The 23197-nt window shown below is 57.4% G+C and overlaps 11 protein-coding genes across 11 annotated transcripts; 4 read left to right on the plus strand and 7 right to left on the minus strand.

Annotated features, from left to right (window-relative positions):
- Positions 1-25: 25 nt before the first annotated feature.
- WHR41_02955 (uncharacterized protein) lies at positions 26-1171 on the plus strand (the record flags this gene model as incomplete). The annotated part of the gene is made up of 1 exon (XM_069371561.1): positions 26-1171. The coding sequence occupies one exon, from the start codon at positions 26-28 to the stop codon at positions 1169-1171; it is 1146 nt and encodes a 381-aa protein (XP_069231553.1).
- A 131-nt stretch (positions 1172-1302) lies between these two features.
- On the minus strand, positions 1303-2211 carry WHR41_02956 (uncharacterized protein; the record flags this gene model as incomplete). The annotated part of the gene is made up of 1 exon (XM_069371562.1): positions 1303-2211. One exon carries the CDS (start codon positions 2209-2211, stop codon positions 1303-1305), a length of 909 nt encoding a protein of 302 aa, XP_069231550.1.
- Positions 2212-3353: 1142 nt separating this feature from the next.
- WHR41_02957 (uncharacterized protein) lies at positions 3354-4097 on the minus strand (the record flags this gene model as incomplete). Its single annotated transcript, XM_069371563.1, has 1 exon — positions 3354-4097. One exon carries the CDS (start codon positions 4095-4097, stop codon positions 3354-3356), a length of 744 nt encoding a protein of 247 aa, XP_069231551.1.
- A 403-nt stretch (positions 4098-4500) lies between these two features.
- On the minus strand, positions 4501-7825 carry WHR41_02958 (uncharacterized protein). The gene is made up of 6 exons (XM_069371564.1): positions 7586-7825; positions 6377-7489; positions 6173-6304; positions 6019-6107; positions 5527-5966; positions 4501-5475 (listed from the first exon to the last, which is right to left on the minus strand). Exons 1-6 carry the CDS (start codon positions 7643-7645, stop codon positions 4625-4627), a joined length of 2685 nt encoding a protein of 894 aa, XP_069231548.1. The 5' UTR covers positions 7646-7825; the 3' UTR covers positions 4501-4624.
- Positions 7826-9116: 1291 nt separating this feature from the next.
- WHR41_02959 (uncharacterized protein) lies at positions 9117-12176 on the minus strand. Its single transcript, XM_069371565.1, has 2 exons — positions 11427-12176; positions 9117-11374 (listed from the first exon to the last, which is right to left on the minus strand). The coding sequence occupies exons 1-2, from the start codon at positions 11889-11891 to the stop codon at positions 9155-9157; spliced, it is 2685 nt and encodes an 894-aa protein (XP_069231549.1). The 5' UTR covers positions 11892-12176; the 3' UTR covers positions 9117-9154.
- A 1202-nt stretch (positions 12177-13378) lies between these two features.
- WHR41_02960 (uncharacterized protein) lies at positions 13379-14247 on the plus strand (the record flags this gene model as incomplete). The annotated part of the gene is made up of 3 exons (XM_069371566.1): positions 13379-13592; positions 13656-13844; positions 13913-14247. 3 exons carry the CDS (start codon positions 13379-13381, stop codon positions 14245-14247), a joined length of 738 nt encoding a protein of 245 aa, XP_069231332.1.
- A 160-nt stretch (positions 14248-14407) lies between these two features.
- On the minus strand, positions 14408-15931 carry WHR41_02961 (uncharacterized protein). The gene is made up of 2 exons (XM_069371567.1): positions 15588-15931; positions 14408-15529 (listed from the first exon to the last, which is right to left on the minus strand). Exons 1-2 carry the CDS (start codon positions 15841-15843, stop codon positions 14628-14630), a joined length of 1158 nt encoding a protein of 385 aa, XP_069231331.1. The 5' UTR covers positions 15844-15931; the 3' UTR covers positions 14408-14627.
- A 116-nt stretch (positions 15932-16047) lies between these two features.
- WHR41_02962 (uncharacterized protein) lies at positions 16048-17555 on the plus strand. The gene is made up of 3 exons (XM_069371568.1): positions 16048-16203; positions 16322-16626; positions 16696-17555. Exons 1-3 carry the CDS (start codon positions 16186-16188, stop codon positions 16856-16858), a joined length of 486 nt encoding a protein of 161 aa, XP_069231330.1. The 5' UTR covers positions 16048-16185; the 3' UTR covers positions 16859-17555.
- Positions 17216-17907, minus strand: WHR41_02963 (uncharacterized protein; the record flags this gene model as incomplete). Its single annotated transcript, XM_069371569.1, has 2 exons — positions 17216-17665; positions 17725-17907. The coding sequence occupies 2 exons, from the start codon at positions 17905-17907 to the stop codon at positions 17216-17218; spliced, it is 633 nt and encodes a 210-aa protein (XP_069231329.1).
- A 176-nt stretch (positions 17908-18083) lies between these two features.
- Positions 18084-19373, plus strand: WHR41_02964 (uncharacterized protein). The gene is made up of 4 exons (XM_069371570.1): positions 18084-18242; positions 18302-18711; positions 18767-19006; positions 19068-19373. The coding sequence occupies exons 1-4, from the start codon at positions 18148-18150 to the stop codon at positions 19211-19213; spliced, it is 891 nt and encodes a 296-aa protein (XP_069231328.1). The 5' UTR covers positions 18084-18147; the 3' UTR covers positions 19214-19373.
- A 211-nt stretch (positions 19374-19584) lies between these two features.
- WHR41_02965 (uncharacterized protein) lies at positions 19585-23061 on the minus strand (the record flags this gene model as incomplete). The annotated part of the gene is made up of 1 exon (XM_069371571.1): positions 19585-23061. One exon carries the CDS (start codon positions 23059-23061, stop codon positions 19585-19587), a length of 3477 nt encoding a protein of 1158 aa, XP_069231327.1.
- Positions 23062-23197: the final 136 nt, after the last annotated feature.

Raw genomic sequence — 23197 nt, forward strand, 5'->3', positions numbered from 1 at the left:
CCCTGGAAATACATCGCCCTTCAACATGGACCGCTCATCACGACTGTTGGCTTCATTGCCCTCGGCTGCCTCTTCATTGAGCGCACGCCGCTCGTACCGCCTTACATCCATCTACGCTGCCAGCCCCTCGACCGCATACACTTCGAGAACACAGTCAAGAAACATCCATAAATCCTCCGCCAACGCTGCTACTCCCCTCCCACATCCGACCGTCGCGGGCCCACCTCCCGAGCCTCCTCAGCAATCCGTCAGCGAATCGCAAGGCCGACTCAACCGAAAGCGCCAACAAGCCGACGCCTTCATCAAAGGCCAAAATGCCCGCCCGAACCCAGCAAAGCCTACCACCGTCCTGCAGAAGCGTTTCTGGAAAGACGTGAAAGTCACCGAGACGCCCAAGGGCCTGCAAGTAATGCTCGACGCCCGACCGGTGCGCACAGCGTCGAAAGAATCCCTCGTCCTCCCACACTCGAAGCGCGCTCTCGCCTCCGCCATCGCGCTCGAATGGGACCAGCTCGTGTCAGCCCAGCAGGCGCTCAAGCAACAATACATTCCCTTGACATCGACCACCTCGCGCGCTATCGACATCGCCGCCGCAGACGCCGCAGGCAACACCGACATCCGTGCCTCGATCGTTACAATGGCCATGCGCTACCTCGGAACAGACACCCTGCTGTGCTGGGCGCCGGAGAAGAACATCCACGAGCCGGCGAACGAGACCCGCAAGCCGCTCCGCCAGCGCCAGCGCGAAGTCGCCGAGCCCATCATCGCGTACCTCCGCACGCACGTCTTCCCCGGCGTCGACATCAACCCCATCCTTGCGCCAGACAGCATCGTGCCGACGCCGCAGCCCCAGAACACTCGCGAGGTGATCCAGAGCTGGGTGCAGAGGTTGCCCGCTTTCGAGTTGGCGGGTCTGGAGCGTGGCATTCTGGCGACGAAATCGCTGCTTGTGGCCGTGAGGTTGTTGGCGGAGTGGAGCAAGGAATTCCAGGGTGCGAACGTGGCGAAGAATGCTGGCCAGGAGAGGTTTGGCATTGAGGCAGCTACGGAGGCGGCGAGTCTGGAGGTCCTGCACCAGACTGAGCAGTGGGGTGAGGTTGAAGACACGCATGATGTTGACAACGCCGATATCAGGAGGCAGCTGGGCAGCGTCATCTTGCTTGTGAGCTAGAGGCATGGAAGGTATTGACTGCATTTGTACGTTATTTTCCAGCAGATATCCTGGAGGAAATTGTAAATATATACACTTGTATCTCAGAATTGCTCTGAGCATCCTCGTTCACTCCAGCTCCACCACCTTACTCACAACTCCCCTCCCATCTCCTCAACCGCCTCCCTCAACCTTCCCACCATCCCCTCCAGCTCCTCCATCCTCCCCTCAGGCCCCGGCAAAGTCGACACCGACCCCCCATACGCCTCCACAAACCCCTGCCTCCCACCATCCACCTCCCCACCACTCCCAAAACAAACCGGCACCAACTTCGCATGCGCCCAATCAATCTCCATCCCCTCCAAAATCAACCCCACCCTCTCCGGCCGCAGCCCCGACCCCTCCAGAACCCTCATAACCTCCCAAACAGCCCCCATCATCCCCTCCAGATCCCCCGCCGGCAAACCCAGAACATCCGAGTCCAGGTGCGCCCGCGGCACGACAACCGTCTTGCCCGGACAGTTCCCGAACGGCGTCAGGAACGCGACGTGCGTGCTCGACTCCCAGACGCGCCACTGCGCTTCTTCGCCGCGGACGATGCGCGCGAAGAGATTGCCCTCCTTGTCCGCTGGCGCGGAGCACGTCGTGTCCATAGCCGGTTTCGCGTCTCCCGTTATCGAGTCCTGGACTTGTTGTAGAGAGGCATCGGAGATTCGGGGCCCGCTGCGCGACGAGACATACCCGGGATAGGTCTCGTGGAACTCTTTGATGGGGTCGAGCGCTGGTTTCCAGGTCTGCGAGAGGCCGTGCAGGGGGATGAGGTGGATTGTGCGGTCGGCGGTTGTGGCGAGGGCGATGCGGGGGGCGCGGGTGGTGCGTTTGAGGAGGGAGGCGAGGCGGGCGGTTGAGAGGAGGGTTTGTGTGAAGAGGGGTTTGGGGAGGGTGTGGAGGGGGGAGGGAAGGTGAAGGACGACTTCGGAGGGAGTTGAGGGGGTGGGGGAGAGGGTTGCTGTGTAGAGGGGGGAGGTGTGGAAGGTCAGGTGCTGAGGGATGGGGGACATTGTTCTTTGGTGGATGGTGTTTGTTTGGTTGGAAGTGAATGGGGTTATTGCCGGCGGGTTGATCGTGGCTTTGGTTGGTGGCTTCGTGGGGAGTGCGGTGGTCTCTTCTACGAAGGATTGGTTTAGAATAGTATGACTGGGTTCGATGAGATGTTGAACGTTGCAGCTCTTGTACCAAAAGGAGATACAGGTGTCTTGCGAGATGTCTGTGATGGTGTGCCTGGTGAGACCTTAATGTGTGATATGGGGCGAATCTATTTTGTAACAAAGAGGAGATTGCTTTCAAAGTGTGGATTCTGCTTGCATTGCATCCACTGGTAAAATCCCAATCGATAAGATGTTGTATATGAGTCAATCGTCTATTTACGGGCCAATCGAGGTTTCGTGGGTAGTCTAGTTCGGCAGATGTGTCAATGATTGCTGTTCTGGTGAAATTTCATCTTTTCTCAAGCAAGCTGAATGATGAATCACCAATGGGTTCGAAAAGTCCAAAGCAAGCCACGAAATACGAGACGGCCGATGCGGGTGAGAATGCTACCACATGATAATTGGCACCAACCAACGATGGATCCGCTTACTGAGCTTTGCTACCATTTTCTGCAGGCGTCATACACCTGATACAATCCTCAAACTCGCCGCAAATTTGAAGAGTGAAGTGTGAAAGACAAGTTGATACCATAAGGTATTTACCAAAACACAAAAACTCGATTATCTCGACGAATAATGGTCGGATGAAGTTGTAGATAGGCGCAAAAGAAGGGGCTCAACCGCGAATCGAACGCGGGACCTCTTGCATTTCTGGAATGACCCAAAGCAAGAATTATACCACTAAACCATTAAGCCCTCAGTCACACCTCACTGGCGAGATGATGTCACGCGCGACTAAATCTTATCTGTATATCATATATTTGATCCACTTGCAGGAGAAAGCCACGATGAGGACCATGAGGATTATCCAGGCAAACAGTGGAATCATTGAGGAAGGATTTTTACGCGTGAATCAAGTAGGCCGAAAGACCCCAAAGAGCTTGTGCCGCCACCGCCACGATCGCGGACGCATCGCAACACGAGACGAAGCCCTGCCTGCAATCACTCTAACACAGGCCGACCCCTCAACCTCAACACCTCGTCCCATCCAAACCTCACTCCTCCCCATACTTCTTAACCCCCACAACCTCCCCCCAATCCTTAACCATAACCGGCATACTCTCCAACCCCGCTGCCCGCCACACATTCGCCTCCCCGCCCTCATCCCCCGTCCCCCCCAACACACAATCGAACCCGCACTTCCCATAAAACCCCTCCTGCCCGCGCACACTGATAACCGAGCACGAAACCCCCTCGCCCCTCGCCCTCTCCATCCCCCAGCTCACCAACTCGCGCCCGAACCCCCGTTTGCCGTAGGGAGGGTCAACGCCCAACAGCGATAAATGCCAGCTGTCCGCCCGCGAGCCGCTCCAGTGGTGCGCGAAGAACGGCACGCCCTGGGAGATGAGAGCGTCGTTCTGCGGACAAAGGGCGCGGTTGGGGTAGAAGTACTCCTCCGCTGCGTTGTACTTCTGCACTGCGAAGAGGGCCGCGCGCGAAGCCCAGCTGGGCTGGGGCGGGGCGCTGGTGTTGCGGATCCAGTGGGCGAGGCCCGTCACGGTCTCCTCTCTCTGTTCGGGATCAGATTGGCAAGGTTCTAGGTAGGTGACGACGAGGTGCTCGTTCGGGGTGTAGAGGGCTTCGCGCAGGAAGCGGAGCCAGTAGAGGTGGACGTCTTGCGGGTGGGCGTCGCGGTGGGGGTGCACGAAGGCGCCGAACATGGGGTCTGCGTGGAAGGCGGCGGCGAGGAGGTGGGAGGCGGGGAGGAGGTCGGGGTGGGTTAGTGGGCGGGTGGGCATTTTTTGGGAGGGTTTCACGAGTGGTTTAATGAATCTATGATCAAGGGTTTGGTTCCAGAAGGGCACGCCGTTGCATTTGAGGCTTTTGGGATGGCCATCGGCTAGAACGGCAGGGTTGCATTGAATAGCGATGAGGGCGGCGGTCGTTGAGAAGGAGTACGGTGTCAACTTCGAGCGTAGTGTGCTTGAGTCAGTTGGTCGTGTTCTGTAAGCGAGGTGGGACGGGACGTTCGTGCTGTTTGTCGCTCCATACTTCATTTCATATCAAGAACTCGTCTGGGTCGCAGGTGCAGCGAGCTCGTTACTTTGTAAGCCCTGTTGAGCCAAGGCCCCTGAAGCTCAAGTAGACTACAATTCCCACGAACCTCCCCAACGACGAGCCCAAGTCCATTCGCAACCTCAGTCTAGCAGGAAAAAGACATTAAGCGATTATCTAACTACCCTAACCCTACTCCCTTCCCAAACCCAAAACAAAAGAAAACCTCTCTTTACCCCCCCCCCAAAACTCCCCATTCCCACTCCACGCCCTAATACTCCGGCTCATCCTCCCAAATCGGCACTTTCCTCAAACTCCCCTCGTCCTCATGCGGCCACTCGATCTTCCCCTTGTCGTTGAACCACGCTCCCTCATCCGTGATCGTCAACAAATCCTTGCCCACGGCCGCCTGCGTCGCGCCGACCTCCTGCTTCGAAAGCCCGTACTGGTCGCGCGCGATCCAGACCATCGGGCACTCGGAGATGAGCGCCGGGTGCAGGTAGGCCTCGTCGTGCTCCTGCTGCGTGTAAGGGCGCGGCGGGGTGGAGAGGTTGCCGGCGACGGAGTGGACGTTTTCGAGGGCGGCGGAGGTCGGGGCGAAGAAGGCGCGGATGCGCTGGGAAATGGGTTTCTTGCCACTTTGGGGCAGGGGGGCGGATTCGACGGCGGGGAGGGAGTCGGGCTTCTCGTTGCCGTGGCCGTTTTTGAGAGCGGATTCGCTGGTGACGCTGTCGGACTGGGAGTTGCGGGGCGCGCTGCGGCCGCCGAGCCAGCCCTCTGCGGCGATCTGGGACGGGAGCTCGGCGTCCATTTTGTTCACTTTGCGACCGAGCCAGATTTGCCAGAGGATGGTGGCGACGAGGAAGACGACCATGAGGACGAGAGGGCCGATGGATTGGTTGGTTGTGCCGACGCCGATGGCGAAGAGGCCGATGAGGCAGATCTCCGAGATGTAGATGCCGACGGTGAGCTGCTTGAGGGCGCGCTTGTAGGATTCGCCGCGGGTGGAGACGTTGGTGCCTACCGCGAAGAGGATGTTGTAGCGGAAGGCGAGGTAGAGGAGGGCGAAGCAGACGGTCGCGAAACCGAGGATCAGAGGCGCGATGGAAGAGTAGGCGAGGGCTGTGATAGTTAGTTTGATGTTGAGGTACATGGGTTGCGGTCAGGACTCACCAATCACACCCAAGTTGGTGAACTTCGGGTACAGAGCACCCCAACCAAGACCTCCAAGGTTGATGTAGCGGTTGTACATCTTCCTGGGCGTCTTGTCGAGCAGCTTTCCAAGGATGATGAAGAGCAGCAGCGGGACGATGTTGAGCATCATCATGGCGGAGTTCATCAGACCAAACAGAATGAAGAAAGAAATGTAGAAGTTAGAGGCCTTGGGCAGGTTCTGAGCCAGCAGAGTCGGGGCCTGGGTCGGGTCGTTGATGATCTGGGTGACCACACTGGCGGCACCGGAAGCGAAGGTGGTGACGAGGAAGACCTGGATGACTTGGAACGGGAAGTACCAGCCCTGGACCTTCATCTGGACGCGGCCCTGCGTGGGCTCGAAGAGGCTGGCCAGGATGTTCATGATGATCGGCACAAGGGCCATGAGAACCGCGAGCAGGCTGTGAAGCATCAGCACAGATCCAGTCTGGAATCCAGAATGTGGCAACTTACATGACAGGAAGCAGACCAGTGACAACACCAAGAATCACGTCGGGGATATCGTTAATGAAGCTGAGGAACGGCACCTTGTCGGTGAGGTACTAGTGAAGAGCGTCAGTACCCGAAACCCCACGTAGACGGCTTTTTGGAGAAGAAAGCCACATACGTTAATGTTGCTGATAGCACCAATAACCGCGACCGGGATCGTCCAGAAAATACACAAGAACCAGACGAAAGCCGTGCAAAGCGCGCTCATGATCTTGACCTGCGCCGATTTCTTCGTCGTGTTCTTCCAGAGCTGCAAAAGAAAAGCACCACATTAGCAAATCCGTTCCACAACACCACCAAAATAACACCCAAATATACTCACCACATTGTCCGGGTGCATGCCCAGCTCCTCCGGCCTGATCTTCGACTTCTTCTTCTCCTTCGAGCTGCGCAGCGCCGCCTCCGCAGCCTCCACAGTCGCGAACTCGATGAAACACGCGCCCTTGGCCTCGCCCGCGCCACCGCGCTGCTCGTGCTGCTCGTTGGCCACCTCGGGGATGAGCCTCTTGAGCTCGCCGCGCGACCAGTCGAGCGTGTCGACCTTCTTGCCGAAGGGCAGGAACTTTAGGACCGGCAGGCGGTGCTTGGGGCGCTCCTTGTCGGTGAGCTCGATGGCGCTCGCCGGCGCGGCGCCGTTCAGCCGCGCGCGGCTCTCCTGCCCCTTCTTCTCTTTCTTCAGCTGCGCCTTGACGTACCCCTGGATCATCTTGACCTCGCCCGTCTCGAGCTTGGCGGCCGCCTTGTCGCGCTCGGAGACCTTGTCCGCCAGGTCGTCGGGCACGGTGACGAGCCAGACGTGCTTGGCGCCGGCGAACTCGGCGCGCAGGAACTGCTCGTTGCGCGCGTCCTCGGGCAGGTTGGAGAAGAGGACGGTGCGGGTGGAGACCCGGGCGGCGTTGTAGGGCGCCTGGTAGAAGCGGTGGCGCAGGTGGGTCACATAGATGGTCTCGCGGGTGATCATGAAGACGACCCAGCCGAGAAAGACCCAGGCGACGAGGGCCTGGGCGTAGTAGCGTGGGCCCGGCTGGACGTTGCTGAAGCTGAGGATGTCGAGGCCGGACTGGCCGCCGCCGGCGGTGGCGTTGACGGGGAACAGGATGGGCCAGGTGACGATGCAGCCGACGAGGCACATCAGCGTGAGCATCTTGAAGAAGCGCAGCCAGAGGTAGTTGTCGATGGAGGAGTGGCCGAGGATGAACTCGTCCTTGAGCGCGTTGTACTCATTGCGCCATCCCAGGACGCCAGCGGACTGCTTCGGGGAGCGCTGCGATCCGCGCAGAGACTCGATGTAGGTGCGCGGTTGGTAGATGCGCTGGAAGCGGCGCGAGAGGATGAGGAAGCCCGTGAAGGCTATTACAGCGATGATGAGGGTTGGAATGAGCGTGGAGACCAGGCCGGAGATGGAGCTGCTGCCTCCTCCCTGGTTTTCGCCAGCCTGCGACTTGTCAGCTCCGTGTTGCTTATCACAGCATCATCATCATCATCATCATCATCCTCAGTCGCAAAGCGCAAACACCGCGGTGCCACTCACATTCTGACGCCTCACGAGCTCGTGAACATGATTGCCACCCATTGCGCCTATGTCGCCCATTGTCGAGCGATCCTAGAAGCAACGTTGATAAGAGAGATCCAAGAACATAAACAGCAGAGGACGCGCGCCAGCGCACCGGCAGCAGATATAACCAGGCGCACCACGCCATTTCCACAGACTTTGGGTCGCAGTCCAGAGCTCGAGCAAGGAGCGTCATCGCACAACGCGCGCCGCGGCTGCGATTGGCCGCCCGCGGGCAGCGTTTGCGCGCCCTGCTAGCACGAGACAGTCGCCCGTTGCGTTGCCGTGTCGGCCAGGCACCGCGGGAAACAACTGGTTTCACTCGCTCTCTACCCTGCTGTCCTTCCAAATCAATTCAGCCCAGCAGAGCAAACGGCGCACTACCGAGCGCGTCCCACTACCTCGAACCACCCTCCAGCGATCGCGACCGGGCAAGGATCCATCCCTCCCTCCCTCCCTCCCGAGCTCGCCATCCACGGCCCAGCAGATCTGCTGTTCGTCGATCGCAATGCCCAGCGGGGCCCTTCAAGCTTGGCCCGCCTCTCCCCAGGCCGAAAAGCCAAAGCGCATGTGGAGTGATGGGCGCGCACAGCAGCAAGAGTCTGTGAGACCCGAATGCAGGTTTTCTGGTCGGCGCTAGGGGAACTCAATCGGCGCCCGTCCAACACACGTAATGCGGGTGGCCGCACCCAGAGGCTGGCTGAGGATTGCAATTTCATGTGACTGCTGCGTCAGGCTACCTGTAGGGATCAGGCGTTCTGGGAAATTGTGGCCGTGCAGGTCTTGTAGGGCGCCTGACGGTTTGGACCGATTTCCGATTGTCGACTTCCAAGCTCGCTCGGCCGGACGTCTGAGGCTGATGGGGCGTACTGTACTGTATGGGCTTCTTATCGTTCGTGAAGAAGGTGGCCTGTCTCGATGGAAAGCAACGAGTCAACAATGTGCTACGCTTTCCGTCATACTATTTGCCATACCTGAGTCCTCTCTGTATCCAGAATGCCTCATAGATTGACTACACGCGGATAAGTATACGTAGCAAGCAAACCCAGCCAGCAAAGCCCACACACACAGCCTTTCGGACGGGACGAGAAGGGCTGTCTGTCGGTGGCTGAACGACGTCCGAACCGCCTCGCTTCGGCCTCGCCGAGCCGCAGGCATGCAACACGTCAATCAGGCGGCCTACTGCAACGGAGCCGTCTCCAGCACGCTGCTGCACACGGCACGGATTAATGGCAGAACAAGGCACGTCAGGCTGTCAAGAAAAAATTCTCACATTTACATTGCAGGATTTCTAGGAATAACTCCACTTCCAACGTCGTGCCTAGGTAGTCAAATACAAATGGTGCGGTAAAGACAACGCAGCCACCCAGAAAAAATCAAAAACGTGAAATTTCCGCCACTCCAATCAATGTGAGGCGCCCGAGAAATGCGGAAGAGACCGACCGGCCGGGATTTTGGAAATGCAGCAGAAATGGAGCCGTGCTCGTGGTATCATAGAAGAGAGGTAAAGAAAAAAAAGGAGGTAGTGGCAGGTGAAGCGCTCGGTGCTCACTCATGGCCTGGCACTCGTGTTTGATCTTTGGACGGTGAACCGTTGCGGCTCCCAGGAGCGTCTTCGGCGACGCGCGAGCCGTTCGGTAGCGATGGCTCAGACGGAGGCTGCGGGCCTGTTGGTGTCTGGATGCCATTCGCCTGCTCCTGAGGTTGCTGACTCGCCATGTGTCGCGAGGTGCTGTCAGGCTCGTGAGCCGCTTCAGCGACTGCCGATGGTGTTTCTCCAACATCAGCGCTTTCGCCGACAGGATGAGGTTGCTGTCCCTGGGCCTGCACAGCCACCACAGGCGCAGCATCGCTCTGCTCATACTTCGGCAAATCAATCTCCCCAGCAGCATCAGCATGACTGTCATGATTCAGATCCGCCTCGCTAGGCACCAGCGTGTCGTCGCCCACTTCCTCCAGCACCGCCTGCTCAGCTATCGGAGGCTGCGAAGGCAGTAGCGCCGGGACAGCCGCACTCGACTGCGCCACAGGAGCCGCGCCCACGTGATTGCTGTCAAGTGGTGGTGGCGCAGACGCTTCGGCCTCCAGCCGTCGGCGCTGCATCTCCTGCTTGTCATCCGTGACCGGGATGTGGTTCGATGGGCCCGCAGCAGGGAGGTACTCGGGCACGCGCGCGCGCGAGTCGCCATGTCGAGGTGCAGCGCCTGACGGGCCAGAGATTGACGGGTGGCGAGATTCATACGCGGGCGTGGGCATGTCGTATTGATGCGGGACGAGCTCCTCTGGCAAGTAGGGAGCGGTGGGAGCAGAAGCGCCCGCCACGGCTTGTGGCTCCGCGCCTGGGGGCTGGCTGGGCAAGAGGCGTTCTTCCGCGCGCCGCGCCAGTTCTTTTTCAGAAAGTTGCGAATTGTCTGGCAGTTGTGGCATGGGGACTTCGTGCGCCTGGTCCCATCCGTACTCGTGGTAATACCAGTCGTCGTGGCCGCCTGGGGTGCCGTGGTACCAGTCATGGTGATCGTGGCCCCAGTATTCTTCTTCATGGTTATGGTAATGATGGTGATGGCCGGGTTCTGCGGATGGGGTCACAGGGTGATTTGCGCCGCCTCCGGTCTCTTCTTGCGTATTATCAGGCTTTGTTTCTTCCTTTCGCTTGCCTTTCCGTCGTTCACTGTCCCGTGTACCAATGACAACTTCGAAAGTGGCAGTCACGACACCTTTGTCTCGCCTGGCTGGTGCGGTGTCGACCAGTTGCGACCCAGGAGCGCCCATGATATTCCGATCGTTCTCTAGATCATCGCCTCCAGATGTTATCGTCGCGGTCAGCCCAGAAAGACCCGCCATAGCTCGTTCCTGAGTTCCCAGTTTGCCCTGTATGTCAACCACGACTTCGACGTAATATTTAAAGCTGATCATAGCCCCAGGGACCGTGGAGATGGTCGGAAAGGCATCGTCCGGTACTCGTACCCTGACCGTGATTTCTGACGACAAGCTTCCAGGATCTATAATTAAAGGCTGTACAGTCTGCGATAGATCTTTCCTGAACATGTGGCTGGAGCCAGCTCCTGATAGTGATAGTCCGCCGAGGCCCGTTTTCGACCGTGGATAGTAATCTTCGTACTTCGGATTCGAACTCTTCTCTGTCGGTCCTAGAGGTATCGCAGGGTGCATGTCTACTCGTGCCTGGCGGTAAAGCGTTACGATAACGCCGTTCATAGACTTGATGTGTTTCACGTGGTTGACATTGACCCTTACAGGAATGCTGTCGCCACGCAGACAACCCCCTACGCACGATTCAATTTGCGTGGTGATGTTTTTGACCGCAATAGAGCCCTTACTATCATTAGGCTTGGTTCTGGTGCTTGTGCTTTGCGACTGGGAGCTAGAATCCAGCTGCGAGTGCCTGTTCGAGCTACTCCGGGCGCTCTCAAAACTCATCTGACTAGGCGATGGGCTCATCGCAGGATCGCTGTCGTGGTGTGTGCTGGGAGCTGTGGAATTGCTGTCTCGAGGAGGGTCGCTGCGAGATGCAGAGTCCGTTTTGCGGCTCTTGCGATCTGACGGATCAACCAGCTTCCGTGCTTGATCTTTCGCTACTTTCCTTCGCGAAAGGGCTTCCAGTGTGATCGTTCTTGATTTTGGCGGATACAGCGGTGAGATGTCGATACGCTCGACGAAATAGACCTTGCGATCGCATGATACCGTGGGCGATATTGTCGTTGGTTTAGTGACGGTTGCGGTGATCATGTAGGATACTGTCCCTCGCTCGAACTTTCAATGGGTTAGTCAGGTGTATATTGCGCTTCCGCCGTTCAGAACTCACATCGATGCTGCTCGGTAGATCCGTATCTGGAAATTCCAATTCGAAATTGAATTGATATGCTCCCTCCGCCAGTCTGCCGTCGCCGCACAAGACGAGCTCATCCTCGAAAAGAGAAGCGAAGCCATTCCCGAAGTATTCTGCTGATTTCTTCCCCCGGCCAGTGCCCAAGTAGCCAGGCGTCGCCCGGAATCCTTCGCCCGGGGAGCCGGGATTCTTGAACACTTGCGCGTACCCGTGCAGCGAGACGACGATGTGCGTGACGCGCACCGGCCTCAGCACACGCAGTCGCACGCTACCAGAAACAATATCACCGGGCGAGTATTGCTTGTGCGGCTCGTCGGGCTGGATGTAGAAGTCGGTGATGCTGCGCGACTTGGTTGCGAAGGGCGAGGTCAGGCGCGAGAGGATGCGACGTCCAGGCGAGGATGACGGGGCGGCGGAGGAGCGGTCGGGAGTTGATAGCATGCTGGTGCGGCGCGACCGAGGGCGCACGCGCAGGCCTCGACTCGGAGCGAGAGGCGGCGAGGCGCGGGACTCGTGCGTGCACTTGGTGTTCGTCTCAACCCGGCGTCAGCGAGTCGGCCACGCCAAGCCGGGGTGAAGGTTAGGGTTGGGCGGGATGGGAGAGGGCGGCGGTGGCAGCTGTCCTGGCGCGCTGCATGGTCAGTAGAGCGCGGGAGGCATAAGCGCAGGCGGCGTGAGGGCGGATCGGGCGGTGCAGACGGGGTTGTGGGCGGTGGTGGTGGGCGCGCGGTGGGAGAGTCGCAATGGGACGAGGCCGTGCATGGACCATGACGCGGTCGGGCTGTGTGAAGGTGGGTGGGCGAGGGAGGGCTGGTGCTCGAGGGGAGAGGGGGCGCAGGCGGGGATGGCAGGCTGTCGAGGCTGCGTCGCGGAGCCGGCGGGCTGCTGTCAACGGCCTCACTCGCCGTCCACCAACACCGCCGTCGACACAAACACACACACTGTTACGCCTCGTCCTCGACGCGCCGTCCGCACGTCACTTGGCCTGGCCTGGTCGGATCACTCACCTGCACCTGTTGCGACACCGCACGAGGGTGCCAAGTTCGCCAAGCTGGAGCTTAAGTCGAGTGCTCGCGGTCTCGCGGTGTTCTGCTGACGCCGGCCACACGTGGGCGGAGAGCGAAGCTTTTAGCTGTCCGGGATCGCAGCCGGGTACTGTATCGATGTCGCGTGTCGTGCTTCGCTTCCATGCGCGGCGTGCTCGATGCAGTCACAATAAACACACCACTGCCCTCGGGCGAATCAGGGGATCTCGACTCCCCAGACCTCTTTCCGACGTGTCACATAGCGGGCTTGCCCTGTGGGAGACCTTGCAGCTCTGCCGCCAGACCCACCTTTAGGATCACGACCGGAATGATAAGGAACGTCTGGAGGCCAGCCTGCCGTGGCAAGTCTCCATCCGAATAGCGGTGCATCTTGCTCGCTGACATAGCATGGGAGGGTCGAGGCTGAAACGAGCCTCGGATTTGATCATAGGCGATGTGTGTTTATAATCCAAAGTTCGCGACGTTGACGTTTCCACTCGCGAAGGGCCGAGGTTCCGCACCCCGTGGGCTATCATCAACAGTGTTTGTGCTTCTCTTGTTTCTGGTCTTGGTCAATCAATTGAACGATTTTCATCTCATTCATCAATAAATTGTAATCCCATCTCAGCCTTCCAAAACAGTGCGGACGATTTCTGCAGACGACACGAAACAATGCGATGCGCACCCCTCATCTCACCTATTCGTCAGCATTCACTTCAGCTGCCACCGTCAAGGTTAGGTAATCACAGCGGGGTACACTTTGGCACGTCATGCTCCCACCTGCCGCCGCGCCGGCTCGCATGGAGCTCTAGCAGTCGAGCGCATATAAAGAAACGAACGGCATTTGCTCCTCCTGTCCGTCGACAATTTCATCAGACTACACACCGCAACACAGCATCAACAATGGCGGACCAACTCTACACCAGCGAGACGCCCTCCGAGGTGAAGAACGCCAAAGGCCTTCACCTCATCACAATGAACACGCCCAACGGCCAGGCCGTCCAGATCCTGCTCGAGGAGCTCAAGGATGCCTACGGCACGGAATGGACCACCACGCTCATCGACATCATGACAAACGAGCAGAAGAAGGAGTGGTTCCTCCGTCTCGACCCTAACGGCATGTCGCCACTTCCATTCCCTAGATACAAACAAACCCATTGCTAATCGTCTCACCAAACAGGCCGCATCCCCGTCCTGGTCGACAACACCCAGAACCCGCCATTCCCAGTCATGGAGACCTCCGCCGAAATGCTCTACCTCCTCAAAACAGCCGACAAGAACGACACCTTCGGCTTCAAAGACGAGCTCGAGCGCAACCAATGCCTGCAGTGGACGTTCTTTTGGCACGGCTCTGGCGCGCCCTACCAAGGTAAGATCCAAAAAAAGAAATCGCTCAGAAATCCCCACCACCCAGCGACTAACCCCGACCCCCAACAGGCCAAGTAAACCACTTCAGCCGCGCCGCGCCGGAGAAAATCCCCTACGCCATCAACCGCTTCCGCAACGAGACCCTGCGCGTCTACGGCGTGCTCGAGATCCAGCTCTCGGGCAAGTACACGGGCGCCCCGCGCGAGTACCTCGCCGGCAACGGCAAGGGCAAGTACAGCATTGCCGACATGAAGACCTGGCCCTGGGTCAAGGGCTGGGAGCGCTCGGGCTTCACCGAGGAGGATATGAAGCCGTTCCCGCATGTCAAGCAGTGGATTGAGAGGGTTGGGAAGAGGGGCGCGGTGCAGAGGGGGATTGGGGACGCTTACGTGCAGAACAAGTGAGTGCGTTCGCTCTTTGGTTGGGTCTCAGGGGAAGTTGTGTTGGAGGCGACTGACGGTCATTATCACGACGAAGAAACGACAAGGTCCAAGTGAAGCCTTCAAGAATATGAACGGTGGTTTAGTGAACAGTGCGAACACGTGTCTCGTTGCCGCGCGCGCGTGTGTGTGTAAGAACTGTTCCCATGCCAGTTGCTGTCTGTTTCGTTACGATGTCCTGTGGTCGTTCTAGTAATCATTACTTTCCAAAGTCATTTAGCGTTGCTGATCGCCCGTCCCGGTTGCCGCTCCGGTGATTCGCCCTAAGCAGCTGCCTGGAGCAGTGCTCACTCCCAATCCAACGCAATGAATGTCGTCCCTGCGGCCGAAGACTGCCCTTCCACTCAAATCGCATCCAGCTGAAAGTCCCTCAGCGCCTCATCCTCCTCGACATCGCCCGCATTCCCGCCCAGCTCGTCCTCCCGATCGTCTTCCAGACTCAGCCCCAGCAGCTGATCCAGCGAAGTCTTTCCGCCTCCAAACGGCAGCTGCGAGCCAGCAGGTCTATCCGCAGGCCTCTTGTGGATATCCTCAAGCGGAGTGCGCGAAGCGCCGGAAACCGCGCGCCCTTTGGAGTACCCGAGAGTGGTGTTCGAAGCTGCTCTGGCAGCGCCGTGGCGAGGGTTGCCTGCGGTTGTGGAGTTGAGGATCGGCTTTCTTGAGGCTGGGAGGCCTGGTGTCCGGGCTCTGGTGGTGGCCGTGGGTGCGGCGAAGTTGCGGGTCCCGGTGCTTCGCGATCCGAGCGCTGATGAAGCGCTTCTTGCGGCGATGGTGGGCGGTGCTCGGTCGGCGAGAGGGTTTCTCTTTGTCGCTGTTGGATTTGATTTGACGACGGCGGGCTGCTTGGACTTCTTCTCCGCCTGCTGCTTCTCCAACTTCCGGATTTTCTCGTCCAAGTCGCTCATCTCGCCCTCGTCGTCTTCGTCTTTTTGAGATTTGTACTCGGAGGCCCAGCCGCGGGTCACGTTCCTGCCCTGGAACTGAGGGTAGGTCCTGTCGTGGGGGAAGTCTTCGGGGTAGTCGGGCAGGGGAATCTCGCGTGGCGGCATGTACTCGATCTCGCGCTCTGCGTCTGCATCGTGCGTTTCTGGCTCAGATTGGAGGACTTTGACTTTTGATCTGCGCGTGCGAGGACTGGTTGGCTTCGCTGATGGCTGCTCTTGAACGGGTTGTGCGGCTGGTGTTCGGAAAGCATTGGTTCTTGCGTTTGTTGTTTTGTTTCCTAGAGGTGCTCTGTTGCGAGGTCCTGCATTGGTCGTTAGCCTGCTTCAAATCTGTAATGTTATCGAAGGTCGCATGCGTACCTGCAGGCGTTACGAAGGCGCTAGGATCTACTTTGCCACCCTTGCCATCGCCGAAAAGCCCATCTTTGCCTTTACCGCCGGTCTTGCCAGCGCCAAAGGTCACATTTTCATCGTTGAGTGTGACCTTGAATGGTGTTTTCGGTGCCTTATACCCCGGTGTTTTGGGCGCGAGATTGTTTACACCGTGATTCTTGGCTGCCGTGGCCTGCTGCTGCTGGTAGACGGCATTTTCCTGATTGTTCCTGGTCGAAAACATCTTCAATACGCTAGATGGTTAGTGCAGTTCCCGTCTGTATGATGGTGTCAACAAAACACTCGCACTTTACATTGCTTTGCTGTTGTGTTCACCGTTTCTTCAGGGCCGCGCTGCACGGCAACTGTTGACAAACAGTGCGGGCACAGCCGCGAACCCTGCATACACAGGAGCAGCAGCCCGCCGCCCGAACTGCTGGCCGTTGCTGCTGCGTACGTGTGAGCGGGAGGCTCCCACTTTCTCAACACCACCACAAACACCACCAACCACCACATCATCACAAACTCTCGAAACACACTCTACCGCAACCTCATCACCCACAATACTTCATTCGCACCCGCAAAAATGGACGCCATCAAGCAGGTGAGCCACCCCTATCTCACCGGTCTTCTACCCCTCAGTGCCCGCTTGGGGCTTACGGCCTGCAACATGTCTCACATGTGATTCAAAAGATGTAATTTACTGACACGATATCATTCAGCGCATGAACGCCCTTAGACTCGAGGCCGACGAGTCCGCTGGCAGGGTCGAGGAGCTCTCCGCCAAGGTCAGGACTCTCGAGCAGGAGAACCTTCAGAAGGAGCAGGAGATCACCTCCCTGCAGCACAGGAATGGCGTGCTCGAGCAGGAGGTCGAGAAGCTCGAGAACCTTCACAAGGACGCCAAGGCCGCCGTCGACGAGAGCGCACAGCACGGCACGCAGAACGAGTCGCTGCAGAGGAGACTCCAGCTGCTCGAGGAGGAGGCCGAGGAGAACGACAAGAACCTGAGGGAGACCAACGAGAAGTACGGCTCCTCCGATATGCGAAGTCTTGAATTGTCCGTGTTGCAGCAGCGGCTAACACAATCCTGCAGGCTCCGCCAGACCGACGTCAAGGCTGGCCACTACGAGCGCAAGGTCCAGGCCCTCGAGCAGACCTCCGACCAGTGGGAGAAGAAGTACGAGGAGATGGCGAAGAAGTACGCCGACACCAAGAAGGAGCTCGACGACTTCGTTGCGGAGATTGGTAACATCTGAGCAACTCCCAAATCAAAAACCATTCGACTTCACGGGCACACATCCTCGCTTCAAATGCAATCGTGCTAACGTTGCATGCGTCTTTGATAGCCTTCTACAACCCGAAAGGCGCGCTCGCAAAGCCTCTTCACACCCACAAGAAGGGCAACGGGAAGGGCTTCTTGTAACGGCGTCCAGACGGGTGGTCGGCTGTCAACAAATTCGAACGATGCTGCAATGGCTGAGCCTGAGAGAGAGTCCCCTAGAACTTTTGCATAATAATACCCTTGCACAACTTCACCTTCTGGCCCTGGTAGGCAGTGAACTGATTCGAGAGAAACAAGAAATGGGAAGATTAAAAAAGTGTCATTACATTCATTACGCGCCAGATTTGCGTGCCGCCGCTGCCTTCGCGTTCTTCTTCTTCTGCTTGTCTCTGGTTGCTTTCCTCTCGGTCTTCGTTTCATATCTGAACTTCTTCTTTTTCTGCTTCGGCTTCGCCTTGCCGTCTTTCATCCACGGTCGCTTCTTTGTCTTTTCTGTTGTTGTTTTGTCCTCTTCAGGCTTTTGCGGAGGCTTACGTTCTGTCTCCTCTTCTTCGTCGCTACCGCCCATCGCTTCGACCGTAACGGTTGTGTATTTGTCTTCGTCCACGTACTCGTCCTCCTGTCCGTCCACATCGTCTACAGCGCCGAAGCCCTCGAAAGTCCCTTCTTCACCCTCTCCTTCGTCTTCCGATTCCGAGCTCAAGTCTGGATTCTGCTTGCGCAGTTCGGCGTTGAATTCTTTCAAGTGGTTCTCGAGATCCTGTTTGCGCTGCTCTCTCATCTGTTGTACGACATGTTAGCCTCGAATTACCTCCCAACTTCGATAGCAGATATCCCTACCTCTTTCCTCGCTTGTACTGCCGCCTCCTTCGCCCTCTTTTCCGCTACCTCGCGTCCATGTTCCGCTCGTTGCACTTTGCGCTTGTGGAAGCCGCTGAGGTATTCTTGTCGCGCTTCTGGGTCGAACGAAATTTCCTCCACTTGCTTCGCATTGACCTTGCGACGCTTGTCTGCTGGTGGCATGGTCGCGTATTATTTTGCGGTGTGGTGTATCAGGGAAATATGTTTGGGACCTGGAGATTTCTTGAACGTCTCGCCGTAGATCTCGGCTTGTGAAAGAGGGCTCGAGCCCTGCATTCGCTTAGGGTTAGGGTAAGCGTGTCGAGTCGCCGCCGCGCCATCTCCGGAACGTCACTGGGAGCTCCCGGCCTACAACACGCTTCGAGATCCTGCGTATCTTGTCGCAACACTCACATCGCCGCCATGCTGTTGAGATCGATAGGAGCAGCGCTCCTCTCTGTGGGCGCCGCTCACGGCTTCAAGAACAGCTCGCCCTTCTTCATGCTCTCGACCGAGCCGTACGCCTCTCTTCCTCAGCCACCGCGAAACAGGCAGACAACTAACCGCGCTATCACAGGTCTAACGGTGGGATCGAGAGCGCGCTGGTCAACACTGCCGACAAGGTCTCTAGCGGTCTTTTGAAGGCCGTCGGCGACTGCTCCCAGTCCCAGTACACAATCATTTCGCAACCCGGCCTCACGGTCGCCGACCTTCACAGCGAGGAGAGCAAGAGCACGGGAAGGCTGTCGGGCAGCGACAAGTACCAGCAGAAAGTGAAGATTGAGAATGTGCTTTCCGAGGTGGACGCAGTAAAGCTCGCCGGCAAGATTGCGAGCAGATGCGGCGTTGCGGACCAGGGATCCAAGGCTATGGGCAACTATGCCTCCAAGCAGGAGTTCACCGGTGCCGGCAAGGAGGTGTCTTTCGTGAAGTTCGACCCTCTGCCTGAGGAAGACGCTGCCAGGTCAAAGAAGCTGGCTCTTCTCCGTACGTTGCATCAGGCTGTATCACATTTGGACCTCAATGCTGATTGCGCTATCAGACCGCTACCTCGATGAGACCTTCTCCCCCGAGGACGCACAAGACCACATGGTCATCGTCCTCTCCACCCCCAGCGAATCCTTCTCCCACCCCGAGCACCTTTACGAGATGGACGAGCCGTACCCTAGCGCCATGCACCAGGACCTCAAGCGCGACATCGAGTACTCGCCGCTGAAGAGCAGCAACTCCAGCATGCAGGACGGCCTGCCGCTGTTCGAGAAGTACCAGTTCCTCTCGCCTGGTAAGCCTTGAGACCCCGCCCACATCATACTCAAACCAATTGCTAACCTGGTCTCCCCAAGGCATCTTCATGGGCCTCACCGTTAGCCTGTTCCTCATTGTCATCCTCTACGTCGGCGTGTCCGCCATCGCCGGCCTCGAGGTCTCTTACATGGCTTTCAGCAAGGAGATGGGTCCTGCTGCGCAGAACAAGGGCAAGCAGCAGTAGAGTGGCAGTTCATCGGCATAGCAGGGTGGACACGCCCTGGTGTAGAGTCTTCTTGTTTGATGAGGCGCGGGGTTAGTGCTGTTGATTATTGTACGTTTACTATGGATACCACGCAATGTAGAAAAAGGAAGAAACCGCCAAAGTTACTTGTGACAAGAGAGTTGTTTTTGCATTGGGTGGTCGTTCGTCTGGCCGTGGTTGTGCCTGCGCAACAGTGCGTAGCGCTGAATTCGAGTGCTTTGATGTTTGATTCAGAGAAGTACTTTCTTACAGCGACGGTGTTTCTTATGAGATGTTGTTTAGACATGGGTATCGTAAGTATACAAGTCTTGCTCGACGCTAGCAACCCTCGCATTTTTACACGAGCTCGCCTACAGCTGCTCAATGCCAGCAACCAGCTGTTCCAACTTTGCAAACTCTCCGTCCTTCATCACGCCTCCTGCCACCTTCGAAAGGAATCCCAGCTTCCTTCTCCCTTCCTCCAGCTCCATCTTCGCGCTCTGGTCGGCAGCCGTGTCCAGCAAAGCCTTGGGCAGACCAGCAAGCTTTGCCACATTCAAACCATAGCTGCGGTGCGCAACGCCCTCGCCAACCTCATACAAGAACGTGACATCCCCCGAGCCATCCTCGTTCTTCTCCTCGTTAAACCGCATGTGCACGTTCTTCAGCTCGCCACTGAACTGCTCCGCCATCCGCGCCATAGCCTGATAATGCGTGATGAACAGCGTCAGACTCCTGAGCTTCGAGACAACATGCCCCAGCACCGCCTGCGCAATAGCGACACCGTCGTGCGTCGACGTGCCGCGGCCCAGCTCGTCGAGGATAACCAGGCTTCGCGGCGTCGCTTGCTTGAGAATATCGCTCGTCTCAGACAGCTCGACCATGAACGTGCTCTCGCCCTTCATCATGTTGTCGAAGGCGCCCATGCGCGTGAAGACGGCGTCGAGCAGGCCCAGGCGGACGGCGTCGGCGGGCACGTACGAACCGATCTGCGCCATGATGGCAATCAGGGCGACGGAGCGAACGTACGAGGACTTGCCGCCCATGTTGGGGCCGGTGATGAGCAGCGCGCGGGTCTGCGCGGAGGAGAGGTGCACGTCGTTGGGCACGAAAGCGTCCAGCAGCAGCTGCTCGACCATGGGGTGGCGGCCGGCAGTGATGTCGATGCCGGTTTCGTCAGTGAACTCTGGCTTGCAGTAGCCGGGTTGGGTTGCTATGTCGGCGAGCGAGAGCAGGCAGTCGAGCGTGGCGAGCGACTGGACGCAGTCGCGGAAGGCCTGGTACTTTGAGCTGATCTCACCGAGCAGATCGGAGAAAGCTGCGTCGCAAGCGTTTGCGAGAGCCTCTTTGTGCTGGTCTCGCTCGCGGATGAAGCGGACGACCTCCGGGGCGTGATATCTGGACACCTTCTTGGTTCCACTAATCTTCACCCACGAGGCGGGGACATTCTTCAGCTGCGTATTGTCGAGCTCGATCAAGTAGTCGATTCCTGCGACGGTGACATACTCGACCTTCTTCCGTTTGAGCTTTTCGGCAGCGACAGCCTTGAATTCGTTCAAGTCTTGCTCAACCATCAGGATGCCAACTTTGTGGTCTTTGATATCGTCGGTCTCGCTGCCTTCGCAGAAGAAGTTGTATTTGTCGTCGTCTTTGGCATTTTGCGTGCTGATTCGCTCGAGGTACTCTACCACGTCGTCGCCGATCCTAGGCAGAGCAGCAACTGCCTCGCTGATCAGGGTGGACTTGAAGCCAGACTCTGCGGGTGATGAGACGTGAGCAAATTCCTGCGCAATCACCTGCAGAGTCTGCAGTACTGAGAGAAGCTCAGGACGGCTACATTTCTTGTAGTAGATTCGAATCAAGGACTTCTCCAGATCACCTCTTGTCTTGCCGAGAAGAGTCTTGATGCGATCAACAGCCATTGTTGCCTCGCCGTCTTTCAGCTCTTCGACTGCATCCACACGCTCATTGAGCCGAGCGCGATCTAAAAGAGGCCGGCCAACCCACTTGCGAAGAAGTCGCTGACCGAACCTAGTCTGCGTACGATCCAGTGCCCAGAACAAGCTGCCACGCTCCGTGTGATCGGTCTGGTTCAAGTAGACTTCCAAACTGTTAAGGGTGTTGCCATTGAGTAGCATGTGAGATCTAGCGCTGAATGACTGGAAGTATTTTGTCAAATCGAAGACGTGTTCCAGACCGTATTCTTGCAAGTGATTGATCATGGCGGATAGACATATCGTGGCATTCTCCGACAGCTTGTGAACCTTGTCCAGCAGTGTTCCTGTCTCCTGCGATGATTCGACTTGCGAGGAGGCCGGGTCGTCTGCAGACATCTTGTCTGCGTAGAATTTGGTTATGTGGCTGAATGACTGCGCAGCCATGGTTTTGGGTTTGCCGATACGCTCGACGCGAGCATTGTCGCCAAATATGTTGGTCTTTGACCCTGAAAGATGCTTGACGAGCTTGTCTGTCGCCTTGGAGACCTCACCAACGATGAGAAACTCGCAAGGCGCTATGTGCAGAAGTCTCGTCTCCAGCTCGCTCCGCATCCAACCATCTTCGAAGTCATCGTAGATGATATCTCCAGTTTGAGGTTGCACAGCGACCAGCCCAATTTGGACTTTCTCGTCCGTTCCCCAGCCTTTTGGAGAGGTCTCAGTCAGACAAAGTAGATGGCCTGTTGCAGGTGCATTGCCGCCGGATTCGGAGACCGAAGGTTCCAGGCTCTCTTGATCGTCAATATAGGTACCTTTCGTGTACAGATTTGTCAATCCACGCTCGAAGGCTTTGCTGCGGTTATCACCTGCAGCTTTGAGTGCGGCAGTCTCCAATTGTCGTACAACGCCGACTTTGTGTCCAGCAGATACCAGTCGCTTGACATGGACATGTAAACGGTGGACAGGAACACTGGCAGAAGCAAAGCGATCTATGTGTGCTTCGGAGGGATGTTCATCGAACCTGAATTTTCCGGGAATGCAGACGATAGAGAGCTCTTTTGCCGCGGCACGGGCATCCTCGCCAAAGAAACGGAACTTGTATCCAACTTCTACAATGAGTAGAGTGTCCGGGTGCTTTTGCTTGATCGCAAGCACCTGCTTCTCCAACGGAGTGAGCTTGTCTTTTCCCTTCTTTGCTGCTGGTGCTTTCCGGCCCTTCGCCTTCGGAGCAGACTCAGGTTCTTCTTCTGGATCCTCCTCTTGTTCGCCTTCCTCACCTTCTGCGGTCTCCTCAGTAATGTGACGGTTCCTCCTTTTGATCTCAGCGATGCTGTCTGGTCTTCCTAGCTTCTTCTTGAACTTCTCGTGCAGCCGCGCTTTGAGTTTCCGGGTGTCCTCGTCATCTTCAACTTGATCGGCTTCCTCCTTGGGTGGCACTGCTGGGGAGCTTGAGAATAGGTATTTCGACGTTCTCTCCGTGAGCTTTGGCTTCTTCGATCCGTCTAGGCCATTCTTCACGGGCCCCTGATCCTTTATATGCCTTTCAGCACCTGACAAAGCGTCCCCGTCCTCTTCTTCCAGGATGTGCCGCAGCTTTTTTGGGTCTGGCAATCCATCATCTCCTTCCGCATCATCTACCTCTTCCAATGCTCGCTTCACACCCTGTGACGACCTGCGTCTGCCGTTTGAAGGTGGCTTCTCATCGCTAACAAAGAGCTCATTGCTGTCGTCTTCGGTGACCTTGCCTAAAGAGTCTGCATTGAGTGTCGAGGGTTTGCTCCGTTCTAACGGCTTGGGCTTTGGTTGAACGGGTGCTGAGGGTTTGGCAGAGAAGAAGCTGGATATCGACTTTTGCTTTTTCTCCGACGATTGCTGTGAGCTGGGTATTGGAGGCGAGCGTGCCGAGCCCATCGTTATCGCCCCCGAAAGTTGTCGAGGTGGTTGCTCAATGTTTCATGATTTCACGTGCCTTACACGAAGCACTGAAGCGCGGACGTCATGGACGCGCCGCGCTGGAACGCGACAAACGCGAAGCTTCGCCGAATTG

The sequence above is a fragment of the Cladosporium halotolerans genome, assembly GCF_011745625.1.
Source record: "Cladosporium halotolerans strain TM138-S3 chromosome Unknown Sca7, whole genome shotgun sequence".
NCBI lineage: Eukaryota > Fungi > Ascomycota > Dothideomycetes > Cladosporiales > Cladosporiaceae > Cladosporium > Cladosporium halotolerans.